The sequence below is a fragment of the Sceloporus occidentalis genome, unplaced genomic scaffold (genome assembly GCF_023333645.1).
Source record: "Sceloporus occidentalis isolate IW3139 unplaced genomic scaffold, rSceOcc1.0.p SCAF_3, whole genome shotgun sequence".
In the NCBI taxonomy this organism is placed as follows: domain Eukaryota; kingdom Metazoa; phylum Chordata; class Lepidosauria; order Squamata; family Phrynosomatidae; genus Sceloporus; species Sceloporus occidentalis.
The window spans coordinates 29,401,264-29,414,439 of record NW_028316983.1 but is presented as its reverse complement, the minus strand read 5'-3'; the positions used below and the strand labels follow the sequence as shown (position 1 = coordinate 29,414,439).

Here is a 13,176-nt window from a genome sequence, read left to right as displayed (position 1 = left end):
GACACAAATGCATCACTTAAGACCACCTCATTCCCATCATCCTTTCCTCCATGCCCTTCCCTACACTTACGTGACACTACATGAACTCTGCCAGAGGCTCACAGAATGACAAACAACAAAATCTCTCTCATTTATGATTTTAATTTCAAAATGAAACAAAATATATTTATCTAGCAATTAAGTGTATGGTCCTGCCTTTCCACTAAAATAATGCAAAAAGAGGCTAGCCATAATAAAATGTAGATGAAATACAAATTTAAAATGTTGGAAAACAAAATCAATAATAATAATAAGAAGAAGAAACAAAAAGCACACACCAGTGAAAATCTACTTCAGCACAAACATCAGTACATAATCTCCAAATCTATCTGAAGAAAAACACTGTTACTGGCTGGAGAAAGGAATTAGCCTGGCTTGGGAGCAACCACCAAGAAGGCCTTCTCTTGTTTCCTTCCAAGAGTACCTGTAATTGTGGCATGGCAGAGAAAAGGGCCTGAAGAAATGACCAGGATAAACAAGGATAGGCCAAGCACTTCCCATGTGAAAATCTAGTAGAAGGAGGGGTTGTGACTTTAAAGCAGAGGCTAGCAATTGGAAACTAGGGTGGTGTGGGGTGACTTTGACCTGTCTAAAGTAATGTAGATAAACACTCGGAATTAATGTGGAAAATTTCCCCCCAATTCATCCTGGATTTAAGACCCACACTTCTTATGTTTTCAAGCCTCAACAACTACACCAGCAATGTTTTCTTGGTGAGAGAGTGTTGTATATTTAAAATAAACAATTCCAGGTTTAGGTGTCACTTTTGAACCATACATATTTCCCTATGAATCTGAACTTTAAACTTTCAAGGAACTCAGGAAACTAGTGTGTCAGGAGTTGATACTTGGCTTAATGGGACACCTCCACAATATGCTTGTCTGTGTGTAGGAGAGACAGATTGGGGCAGGAGAGAATATTTTTATTGTGAACAGGTAGAACTGAATGATGACAAGAAAGCATTAAAATTATCTAAAGTTGAATACCAGGTCACTAAGGTCCAAAAGCCTTTAAAAGATTGGTTTGCCCTCCAAACCAATTGCCTTCTTGCAACACACAACACACATAGAGAGAGTGAAGACTAAAGTACAGCATGCAAAGACGACGATTGGAAAATGACTGAACGTTTCTCTCTATTTACTATTCCCCTCCAATATCAGAGAAATTATGCCTCTGGGTACCAGAGGAACATGAACAGAATGGAGTGATTAGACTCATATCCTGTTTCTGGGTTTTCCTGAAGCATCTGGATGGCTACTGTGGAGCTTAACAGGCCTTTGGGATGATCCAGTAGGATTTTTATATTTTTACGTGCCTCTGAAAACATGCATTGGGCTTTGCTGGAACATGTGAAGTAGTACAGTGGGCCCTTACTATCCACTGGGGTTGGGTTCCAGGACTCCCTGTGGATACCCAAATCCATGGGTGCTCAAGTCCCATTTTATAAAATGGCAGAGTTAATATAAAACAACAAAATCAAGATTTGCTTTTTGGTATTTCCCCCTCCCAAATATTTTCAAGCCATGGATGGTTGAATCTATGGATGTAGAATCTGTGAAGATGGAGGGCCAACTGTAATGCTGCTGGGTCAGGCTGGTATAATCCCTACCAGAATGCAGAACATCTCAGGATTCCTGAAGTTAATGGGTAGAGCCAGAAGCATAGCTTGAAAAATTAATTTTTTTTACTACAATTCCAAGAATACCCCAACCTGCATGGTCTTACTGGATGGGAGATTCTAGAAGGGTGCTATAAGCAGAAGGCACTTTTCTGTTGACAAGGCAAGGACAGAAAGTCAGGATCCCAGAGGTTGCTAATTCACATACAGTTCCATGCAGCTGAGGTGCCACATTCCTGTCTCATTTTGCTCATGAATCTGTGGTTTGAACATACAACTCAGATTTATATACTGGGGAGTTGTGATACTTCTAGCTCAACAAGGATTACTCACAGAGTATTGAGTCCCACAACTTCTCCAAGGAAATAAACACTGCTTACAAGGAAAGTATTTACTTGTGTGTTGCCACAGTTGAATATTCACAGTGCAGCTTTGGGCAAACTGCTATAATCAATAATTGAGAACACTGTGCATATTATTAGTATAATTAATTTCTATTGAATTTTTTGAGTGTCAAAATGTTTTGTAATTCTCTCTGCATCTCTGTTTCTAGTCTATAAAAAGGGTGAAGAATAAGGAACTATCTAAGAAGATTGAGCAAAATTGGTGAATAAGAAGAATATCACTTAGTCTAATCCATGCTATTTCCCATGAGTCAAATAGTCAGATTGTGCACTTCATGAACAAAAAGAAATGGAAGTTATCTCCTGGTATCTTAGAGCCCTCCAGATGTGCTTTACAGTCCCATTATTTCTAGCCAACACATCTGGAGGGCACCAGGTTAAAGAACACTGCAGATAAAACCTCAAACAATGTAAAAACTGATAAACCTTGGTCTAACTTTATTCAAATGTTGTTATTTTCTAGTCAGAATTTCTTAAAATAAATCAGGACTGTCTTCTAAAGGTGTCTTTAAAAATATGTCAACACAATTTGTGTAATACTCAATAAGGCATTAATTTGAAATTTATAACCATAAGAATCTGAGGTCTATTATTCTGAAATCAATTTCAATTTATCTTGGGAAACCTGGAATTGTTTGCTAAATTACAGAACAGAAGGTGGCCCTAGGACTTTTTGGCTGGCAGTTTTTTCCTATAACTTTTAATTCATAAGACTATTTTAGTTTGGAAAAGTTGCATTTAAACTGAGTTTATCATTTGCACTCATTTTTTTCTTCTGAATTTAAAAGTATGACATATTATTACTAAAACCAGATCATGCAAATTGTATAAAGTTAATTTTATGGAAACCCCATTGTCAGAACTGGATTTTGTAATTGCAAAGGTTGGTTGTCTTTAGTGCAGAATTCCACATGTTGTGTGGAATAATTTATGGAGAAAAACTAGAAGGACACATTGCAGTTCTCTGTTTAATAGTTAGTCAAATATTGTATCTCTGGTGTTACCTGTTTATATTAGGAGTACTATTTGGTTTGTTGGCTTCCAGGGGCTATTCTCCTCTCTTACTTGTTAGGGAGGGAAATGCTTTCTCTATTGGCATATTCATTGTGTGCTCTAGCCGTGGTACTGAAAAACAGTGGGAAGCTACTGCTGTTCACTGCAATGTGATTGAGAATGGGATCTTGGTAGCATTTATAAGCACATCTATACTCCTTTAAAAAAAAAACTGTAGTGCCTTTCTTTCCTTCTGTTTCATGTGCATCACACACTATAAGTAACCAAGTAAAAGGGAGCTAAATCTTAAGATGTTCTGAGAATGTCAGGATATGACCTTTAATCCCTTCTCTTGCTCTGTTAAAGAGATGGAGCCTTTATCTATGGAGGTGGAATCTTCACACACTGGAAGGCTGAACTTGTCTTGCTGCTTTAGGAATGGAACTAAAGGTATTTAACTGAAAAGTATTCAAATCTTTCTTTCTTTCTTTCTTTCTTTCTTTCTTTCTTTCTTTCTCTTCCACTGTGTCATTTCTCCACATTTTATCCCAAAATTTAATCAGGCATCCAACACATGTGTTTTAGAACAGGGGAAATCTATTTGTGGATGGGGTGTAAGCAATGCCTGAACCCACAAGACACCCAAGAGGAGATTCAACTAAGAGTGGTGTTGTTGTGTCTTGTCATTCCAATGGTTCAATCTGCCTCTGGCTGTTAGAGGAGGGGCTAGCTCTGGATTAGTTGTAGAAAAGCATGTATGAGTAGAGCTGATTAACTCTTCCCTTCCCAGCCAGAGAGACAGAAATAAAGGCTTATAAAGCAAACTCCTGTATGGAAATCTCTCTTATGGAAGAAATCAGGGTGAAAGGCATGGGTGAAGGGTGGGGTATCTGCCTTCTCAGTCAGAAGATTTTGCAGGCAAAGCAAATGCAGAACAAGTCACCAGTCCAAAACAAACAACTGGATATTTTACTCTGTGGATTCATGTGAGCATTTCTTTTGTCCATGAGTGTGGACTGGGCCTTCAGCCCACTAATCTCCCAAGGAGAGGTGAGTCTGATTTGGGAAGAAACCGGAGGCCCTCATTTCTCAAGGAAACCTGCCCGTCCATCTTCTCACTTATGCATAATTCATCTCCTATCTATAATGAATGCTAAGAGAAATGACTAGTGCCATCTGCACACGTGTGTCTAGGAAAAAATAAAGGTCAGGGATTTTCATCCTGTGTAAACTCTTGCTGTGGGGCTACTGATGGAGCATACAGAAATCCAGAGGGGATGCCACTTGCTTTGAGTTTAAACTGCCCAAACCCATTGCCAGCATACATACAGCAGCTGCAGAACCGCTTAAGAGTCCAGGAAGCAGACTCAGTCATACTGCTGCAGTGTCAGAAATAAATTGATGGCTTGGAAACCATCAGGTTTGGAAACCAGTGCCCAGACCTCTCCTCCAGGGTATATCCACAAGAACTCAATCCCATTGTAGGTTGCTGTTCCAGCCCAACCCATGCCAGCCCACTGGTTTCCATTGTTACCTGCCTAAGATTGCAGGGTCCATGTTTCTATGTTATTGTCCCCACCCCCATTCATTCTGCCTTGCTCAGAGAAAGACACCCTAAACCAGATGACTCTCTAAAAAACACGACAACAACAACACCTGGGAGATCTGACCCCCAAACCAGACATGGTCAGACATCATTCCCTGTCTTAGACAGACCAGTATTGAAATGACAGAGATGCCTAGGTGCAAAAACACACCTCTTGTTTTCACACCTGGCCTCCAAAGGATCTTGTCCATCCTCAGGAAAAACAACCTGCTTCTTCATCCCCAAGCTCAGATTTCCCATTATCTCCAGAATTTGCCTGTGAAATGTGTGTGTGGTGCCTTTCTTTCCTTCCCTTTCATGTCCACCACATACTATAAGTAAGACACACACAAACAGCTCCCTTTTACTTTGTTACTTATAGTGTATGGTGCACATGAAAAAAAAGAAGGAAAGAAAGGCACTATATATATATAGATATAGATAGATATACACTTCACCGGCAAATTCTGGAGGCAATGGGAAATCTGAGCTTGGGGATGAAGGAGCAGGTTGTATGTGTATGTGTGTGTATATACAGTATATGCACACACACATATCCCTTTTACTTTCTTACTTAGAGTGTGTGCAGCACATGAAAGGGAAGGAAAGAAAGAAAGGCACTATATATATATATATATATATATATATATATATATATATATATATATATATTCACAGGCAAATTCTGGAGACAATGGGAAATCTGAGCTTGGGGATGAAGGAGCAGGTTGTATATATATATGTGTGTATATACATACACATACAGTGTGTGTGTGTGTGTGTATACACACACACACACAGTATATAGCTCCCTTTTATTTTGCTAGTTATAGTGTGTGGTGCACATGAAAGGGAAGGAAGAAAAGAAATGCATTACACACTCTCTCTCTCTCTCTCTCTTCACAGGCAAATTCTGGAGACAATGGGAAATCTGAGCTTTGGGATGAAGGAGCAGGGTGTGTGTGTGTGTGTGTGTGTGTGTGTGTGTGTGTGTGTGTGTGTTGCATGGGATCCCCTCTTTCCCTCCAGACAGGGGAACTCCTCTTTCCCTTACCTTCTGGGAGCTGAAGGACTGAGTCCAGTGGTACAAGACCAGCCTGTCCTTGGATCGGAAAGCCGGGTGGGTCGGGTCCTGGTCCTGCTCGCCTTCGGCGGAGTGGCCTGCCTCATTCTCCAGGGCTGAGATGGGCCACCAGCTGCAGTTGGTGGGGGTCACACTGTTGGGAGTCGCCATGACAGCCTGGGCTGGGGATGGAAGCACAGGAGGAAGGCAAGGCAAAGATGCGGCGGCGTTGGCTGGAAGATCCCAGCATCACATGGGGCTCATGGCAAGAGCATCATGCCCAGCAGCAGAGCCAAAGGGATGGGGTGGCATTTGGGGAGGGGGGGATCGGAGAAGCAGGATCAGCATCTGGGTCCAGGAGAGGAGGAAGGAGTGGAAGGGATCTCTCTCTCTGTCTTTCTCTCTCTCTGAAATCACAGCCCCTTTGCAAACAAGGCAGGCCCACTGCTGCACTGCTCATCCATTGTTCCAATCACAGAGAGAAGAGGCAGGCTGTGCCCCCTGACGGCCAAGCCCAGGCTCTCCTTCTCCCCACACGAGCCCACACAGCCCTCCACTTCTTAGCAGCAGCAGCAGCAGCAGCAGCAGCAGCAGCAGCAGCAGCCCAAGAAGACTGCCTCCTGCCCCCAAAGTGGCTCCTGCCTTCTCAGGATGCTCACAGAACCAGAGCCATGGCATCCTTGCCTTCAAGTCCTTTCTGACGCAGGGTTTTCTTGGCAAAGGTTTGTTCAGAGGGAGTTTGTCCTGGCCATCCTCTGAGGCTGAGAGAGTGTGACATGCCCAAGGTTAACCAGTAGGTCTCTACGCCTGAGTAAGGATTCAAACCCTCATCTCCAGACTGATCTGGTAAATTACGTATCCAGGTACAATAACATCTCAAATCCCCAAAGCAGCAACACCTTAATAAGCTAACCAAAATGCGCGAAATATGTGATGCAGGCTTGCCCAAGGTTAAGAAGCAGGTTCCTATGGTTCAGTAGGGATTCAGATCCTGGTCTCCTATATTCCTTGTTCAACATCTAAACCATTACACCATGTTGGCTCAACCATCTCATAAACATGTCCATAAACATGTGACAAGCCCAGGGTCACACACTGGGCTTCCACCTCTGAGCCAGGATTTGAACCCTGGTCTCCAGAGTTGTCATCCAATACTCAAACTAATACAACGTACCCAAGGCTTAACTTTCTCTGCTGTGAGCCAGCCAGTTTAAAATTCTGATAGCACTGTTTCCCCCACTCCATCACTGTTCAATCCAAAAGTAGTAGTGGTGGTAGTGGTGATAGTTGTGTGCCTTCAAGTCATTTTCCACTTATGGTAACCCTAAGGCAGCAGTTCTCAACCTGTGGGTTGTGACCCCTTTGGGGGTCGAACAACCCTTTCACAGGGGTCGCCTAAGACCATCGGAAAACACATATTTCTGATGGTCTTAGGAACTGAGACATTGCAATTTTATGGCTGGGGATCACCACCACATGAGGAACTGTATTAAAGGGATGTGGCATTAGGAAGGTTGAGAACCACTGCTAATCCCTATCATGGTATTTTCTTGGCAAGATTGGCTCAGAGCAGGTTTGCCATTGCCTTCACCTGAGGCTGAGAGTATGTGACTTGTCCAAGGTCACCTAGTGGGTTTAAGGGCCAAGCAGGGAATATCTCCAGACTGATAAGGTAAATTACGTATCCAGGTATAATAACATCCCCAAAATACCTTTAATTAGCTAACCAAAATGTGCAAAATATGCGATGCAAACTTTCCAAGCTCCACTGGCTTCTTCATCAGGTAAAGGTGTTAAAAATCATACAGGAGAAAAATAAAATAAAACAATGATGTTAGTTACTGGCCTGCAATTTCTCAAGATGTTGCTGGTGTTGATCTTTGAAGGGATACTTATCCAGGGGTAGCTGTGTTGTCCGTGTAGCAAAGTACAATAACATCAAAAATCCACAAAACTATGATACCTTTATTTAACCAACCAAAATGCACAAAATACATGATACAAGCTACTGATGTAAATTACTATATGTTTCTATTCTGTTCTCTTGTTAAATCTGAGAGAGATTTCTGAACCAGACCCCCCCCCCCCCCTTCAGATTTCAAAATCTCATAATGGGAGACTGGCACTTGGGAAGCATCGGGGAGCATTCCAAATTCTAAAATACTCCAAAATTGTCACATGTGTGGCTGAGAGAGTGACAGCTTTTCTTTCTGATGTTTCATATACAGAAAGTCCAGGTCAATTCTTAGTGTCTCTAGTTAAAAGTATCAGGTAGAAGAAATGAAAACAGCTCCCTGAGGCCATTATATAGGCATTATTAGTTAGTTTGTACAATATAGGCCTAGATGGACAACAAAATCTGCTGTATTATAAGTTATTTTCCAGAATCCTGTGGTAATTGTATGTCCAGATGTTTTTTTACTATAAATCCCAATAACCCTAGCTAGCAAGCTAATTATGAAGAGTGTTGGCGCTTGCAGCTCAGCATTGGATGGCTGCATGATTTCCACTCAGACGGGAATTTTCCTTTGGTGGCTCTCCCCCGGTATACCTTAAGTGAATGGAGAACATTTGTACTAGCCTTCGTCTTTGCCTCTGCTCTCAGACATCAGGATTTTGATTTAAGAACTTGACTCACAACTCTGTTTCATAGTCAGATGCTTCTAAAAACAAAGCAGTGAACTAGGTAAAAGGAAGATAATCCAGGGAACCTGAGGTAGGCGAAGGTTAGGGAACATGTGGCTCTCTAGCTGTTACTGAACTGTAACTCCCATCAGCCATAACCAGCATATTCCATGGTGAGAGAGAAGATTACAGTCCAAGGTCATCCAGACAGCTACATGTTCTCTGCTTCTGTGGTAGATTCTCTGAACAAATTCAAGAACAAGTACAGGAAGTATGTCTTCTGTTGTCTTGATTAGTGTTCAAATCTGGTTTGGCTACTTGGAAGCTGTCATTGTGACTTAGTATTATTAGGATGGGGCCTTCCAGATCGTTGTACTACAGCCTCCATTTCCACATTGGCCTTTCCAACCAAGGTTGAAGAGAACTCATGTCCAGTATCATCTGGAAGGCCTCAGGGTCCTTGTTTCTGGCCTGCTAGGACTCATGTCAAGTTCAACACTGTCAGCATCTACAGAGCCTCATACCCCACTACAAATCCTATTCTGTGCATCATACTGTGTGTTTGTATGTACCTGGTGACCTATAGTGACTCCATGGAGTTCATAAGGTTTTCATAGGCAAGGAATATTCAAGAGGTGGTTTTGTCAGCTTCTTTTTCTGAAATTTAGCCTACAGCACCTGGTATTCATTGATGATCTTCCATCCAAATACTAACCAAAGCTGACCTTGTTGAGCTACCAAGATCAGACAGGACCTGGTGCCTTTAGGGAACGCCGACCTCCAATTCAGCTGCTTAGTTGTTGTTTGTTGCCTCCACCCTTTGGCCCAGAGAGGATGAAGAAGACCAGATGTCATGATCTTCATGTCCTCATTCTGCAAGTGGCTGAAGAATTGGGGAGACTGAGGGTGCATTGATGGTAGAGGGGCATAATGCCCAAGGGTCTCTAGAAATATGGAACTGGGACTGCTGCTCATCAGCTGGACTGATCAGGATACTCAAAACACTATATCCTTGTCCTGAAAAGGATCCTGAGCACATTAACTCCACATGTCTGGGCCAGGGCTGAGGAACATGCCCTCTCAAATGCTGCAGGACAGCAATTCCCATCCATTATAGCCAGCTGACTTAATGGGATGGGAAGACTGAAGTTGCACTCCAAGAACATTTGAAGGGCCATATGTTCTTCATCTTTGCTCTTAGACAGTGTGAAATAATATGTTTAGAAGTACGTGTACCAGCTGTTTGATGCCCTTATCAGATGCAGACACTCCCTTTACCTTTGTGTCTTTTAAAAGGGAAAAAAGTGATGGTAGTGAAGGCAGGGATGCATTCATCTGCGTAGCTCTCATAACTTACAGCCATTATATAAACTGAGACCTCTAAACAAACAGAAACAATTGTATATGACTCGCCATAGAGTTCCCTTTTCTAATCCTTAACTCTTCCACAGAAACAAAGCTAGACATGAGAAGGGAGTTTTGGCACTGGAACATTGTATTTTCATTTCACCAAAAGCAGAAGGGAATCCTGAAACATGATCAAGATTATTGCTGAGTTTCCCCAAGCCATTCCACCCACTGAATAAACTTATCCCTCAAATAAACAGCTGTGTGGGAATAGATCATTGCCACCCTGTGCTCTAGAATGAACAGGACACATCTGATGATCGCCCCTAGCCATGTTTTATATTATTTTGTTTTCATGCCTTGACTAGTAAAATTTAACAACTTAACTGGCCCTGCTTCTCCCATGCTTTCCCAGCAACATCCATGAAAAGGACTCAGAAGTACCTCTCATCATTTAACCTTTGTTGGGTGCTCTCCTGCTCTATTCCAAGATCCCACTAACTATGACAGCTGGGGACAGTAGAAGGACACATCTGGAGGGCACCAGTTTTGGAAGGTTGCTGTATTCAATTGAAAAATTAAAATTCATGATTAAATATTCTGGAGTAATTCCATCCTTGGCTTTAATGATGGCTTAATTCTTGCATATTCTAACCAACTAAGACAGATAACGCAGGCCTGCAAAATTGAGCATCACAAAAACTTTTTTTAAAAATGCATGCAGAATTTTATAGGAATTTGGCACCCTAAATCCACAAATGACTTCAGATTCACACCATCATTTAGTTCTTTCGCAACTTGCTTTGACATTTCTATGTTGTTATATGTGACTGAAAGAAATAATCCTGCAAAGAATTATGCTACAAAAAGCAAGGGGTTAAAGTTGTCTGGGGGGGGGGGGTATAGACCATCCCTTTGGGGCAGCCTGCATGTACCCCTTTACTCCATGGATTAGGGCCAGGGCAGCCACACCGACAGCTCAGAGACCCCAATCCGGTGCTTTTCACTTCTCCCTGGTCCTGAAAAGGGGTGTCCTTGGGGCTTCATGCCCCAGTACACCTGGGAGCCACAGCCAGGGGACAAAGGGCCCGCTTGGCCCCTTTCTCCCTGGCATCATTCCTGCAGCCGTTTGGTGGCTGTGGGAACGAGGCGCCCCTCAGAAGGAGCTCCATTTGGGAGCTTCTTCGCGTGCTGTGCCCAGACCACCGTAAGCGGCCTGGGACGGTATGACGTCACACATGCGCCACACCGTTTGGACACAGCGCATGTGTGACATAATCACATGCTAGGGCTAGGCTGCATGTGGACGGAGTGCCCTGAGGCAACCCTAGCATGTGACGAGGACATCACGTAAAGCCTGTCTGTACTGGGCCTCAGAGAATTTCAAATGACTTTTAATTTGCTGATATGAAACACAAAAATCCATTCAAAAGCACTGGAACATGAGGTCCACACTTAATAAAAGTTGAGTAACAAATGAATTGGCAGAAATATCAAATTTGTGAAAGAACTTTGTGTGTGGTACATTTTTATTGTTTGTTGAATTCAGGACCCAAAATACATTAAAAGCAGCTACAATATTGAAAAAAAAAAAGCTTTTTCATCGCAGGCCTGTGTAATCGTACACTGAGTTCTTTGTATGTCCCTTGGTACCACGTTTTCCTGAATACTTAATTGCACCTTCCTGCCTCCATGAGATGGGTCCACATTTGACATGGGACAGGAAAATGCTATAAAAAGCATCCTCTTAGGAGTTAGAACTACCACCTTTTTTTAAAAAAACAAACAAACTAATTGCTCATGTTTTTAATATTAGGGAGAGATTGCTTTTTGGTTTGCTACTTTGCCCTTAACAGCAAGTAGTCTTAAAAGCAGAGATTTAGCAGATAGAAAGTTTCCTGAAATCTAGGTAAAATAAGCAAGTTTTACCTGAATAAATTCTGTGCATTAACTTGAGGTCAAACAGATCACACAGTATATATATCCCACTCGCTTCCAACCCAGCATCCTCTGAAGATGCTAGCCTCAAATGCCAGTCAAATGTCAGGAATAAACTCTTCTAGAACATGGCCACATAGCCCAAAAAACCCACAAAAAACTATGGATGCCGGCCATGAAAGCCTTCGACTTCACGTTAAACAAAGATTAAAGTGTCAGTTATTTTCTTAAGGTTGTGCTGTATAGTGGGTCTTTAGTATCTGTTGGGGTTTGGTTCCAGGACCCACCAGAGATGCCCAAATCCCATGGCATAGTAAAATGGTGTCTCTTATATAAAATGGCAAAATCAAGCCTTGCTTTTGGGGATTTGTATTTTTTTAACAAATATTTTCAAGTCATGGATGGTTGAATCCGTGAATATGGATGACTGACTGTACAAGACGATGCAACAGTGGATATAGTACAGAACTGTGGGGTTTTAGGTTCAAATTTAACTTTAGCAAAGATTCTCAATGCACGACACTGGTCCCGTCACTGTCATTTGACATGGACTACTTACAAGGCTCTTGTGAAGACAAAATTGAATAATCTCACTGAATTCCATCATGAGTTCAAGAAGACAGGGTACAGAATGGTAAATAGGTATCCCTCCCAAATTAACTTGCTTGTACTCTTTCTTGAGGCTTAGGCTAGAAGCAGCCCTTCAAGAAAACACTTCCAGTAAGGTTTATGCTGCTTTGGGGTGAGAGCAAAGCTGCAAAATGATTTTATAAACACAGTAGTTCATAGACAATTTGCTTAAAATTGAATTTTGATCAATGACTCTCAAGAATAAAAATTTCAATGGCAAAGTTGTAAGTATTGACCCCTGGAGTTTGCCCCATACCTTATAATTTGTTTCAGCCTTCCCAGTACTTGCATTCAGTGTGGAAATGTATAGTACAGCATTTATATGTTCTGGTTTAATGCTGTTTTCCAGTTCTTTTTAAAAAAAACAACACCAAGGGATCTTGATCCTTCTTTACACATGAATGTATGTCAATGAAAGTAAAAAGTTACAAAAATGTTGTCTTTGCACAAAACCTGATTCTATCCCTCTTTCCCACAGGAAAACTGGGGTCAGCTTACAATATTTGTGAAACAGTCTTTTGGCCATTGTTCTATTGAATTCTCCTGCTCAGCTAAAAAATTTCAAGCTTCAGATCAAAATCATTTGGTGTGTGTATATGATGAGGACAATGGCTGACAGACCGAAAGCTACAGTTCTGAATACATTACAGTATTGCTAGGATAGTCTTGAGAACTATTCCAAAAGCTCCACCTGCTGGTCTTTTTATTACATACTAAGCAATGTATAAAGTGCAATTTTAAAAGACTGCTTCCTTGGCCCGCTGTAACCTCCAGTTATCTGGTAATTATTAAACCAACATTAAGGACAAGCTCCTGCACAATGAAAACAAGGGATGCTAGCCTTCCAGTGTATTCTTGGCTCCAGCACTGGCTTTTCTTGCTCTCTTAGGCCCCTAAAATGGGAAAGAAAAGAATTAATCCTGAAATGTAAGAT

General features: G+C 41.8%; 1 protein-coding gene across 1 annotated transcript in view; it reads right to left on the bottom strand.

Annotated features, from left to right (window-relative positions):
* The window catches only part of GDAP1L1 (ganglioside induced differentiation associated protein 1 like 1), a 68,263-nt gene extending 62,035 nt beyond the window's left edge, over nt 1–6,228 (bottom strand). The window contains exon 1 of the mRNA XM_089513922.1: nt 5,694–6,228. Coding sequence (XP_089370048.1) covers nt 5,694–5,873 — 180 coding nt within the window. The 5' untranslated portion in view covers nt 5,874–6,228. The remainder of the gene's footprint in view (nt 1–5,693) is intronic.
* Nucleotides 6,229–13,176: the final 6,948 nt, after the last annotated feature.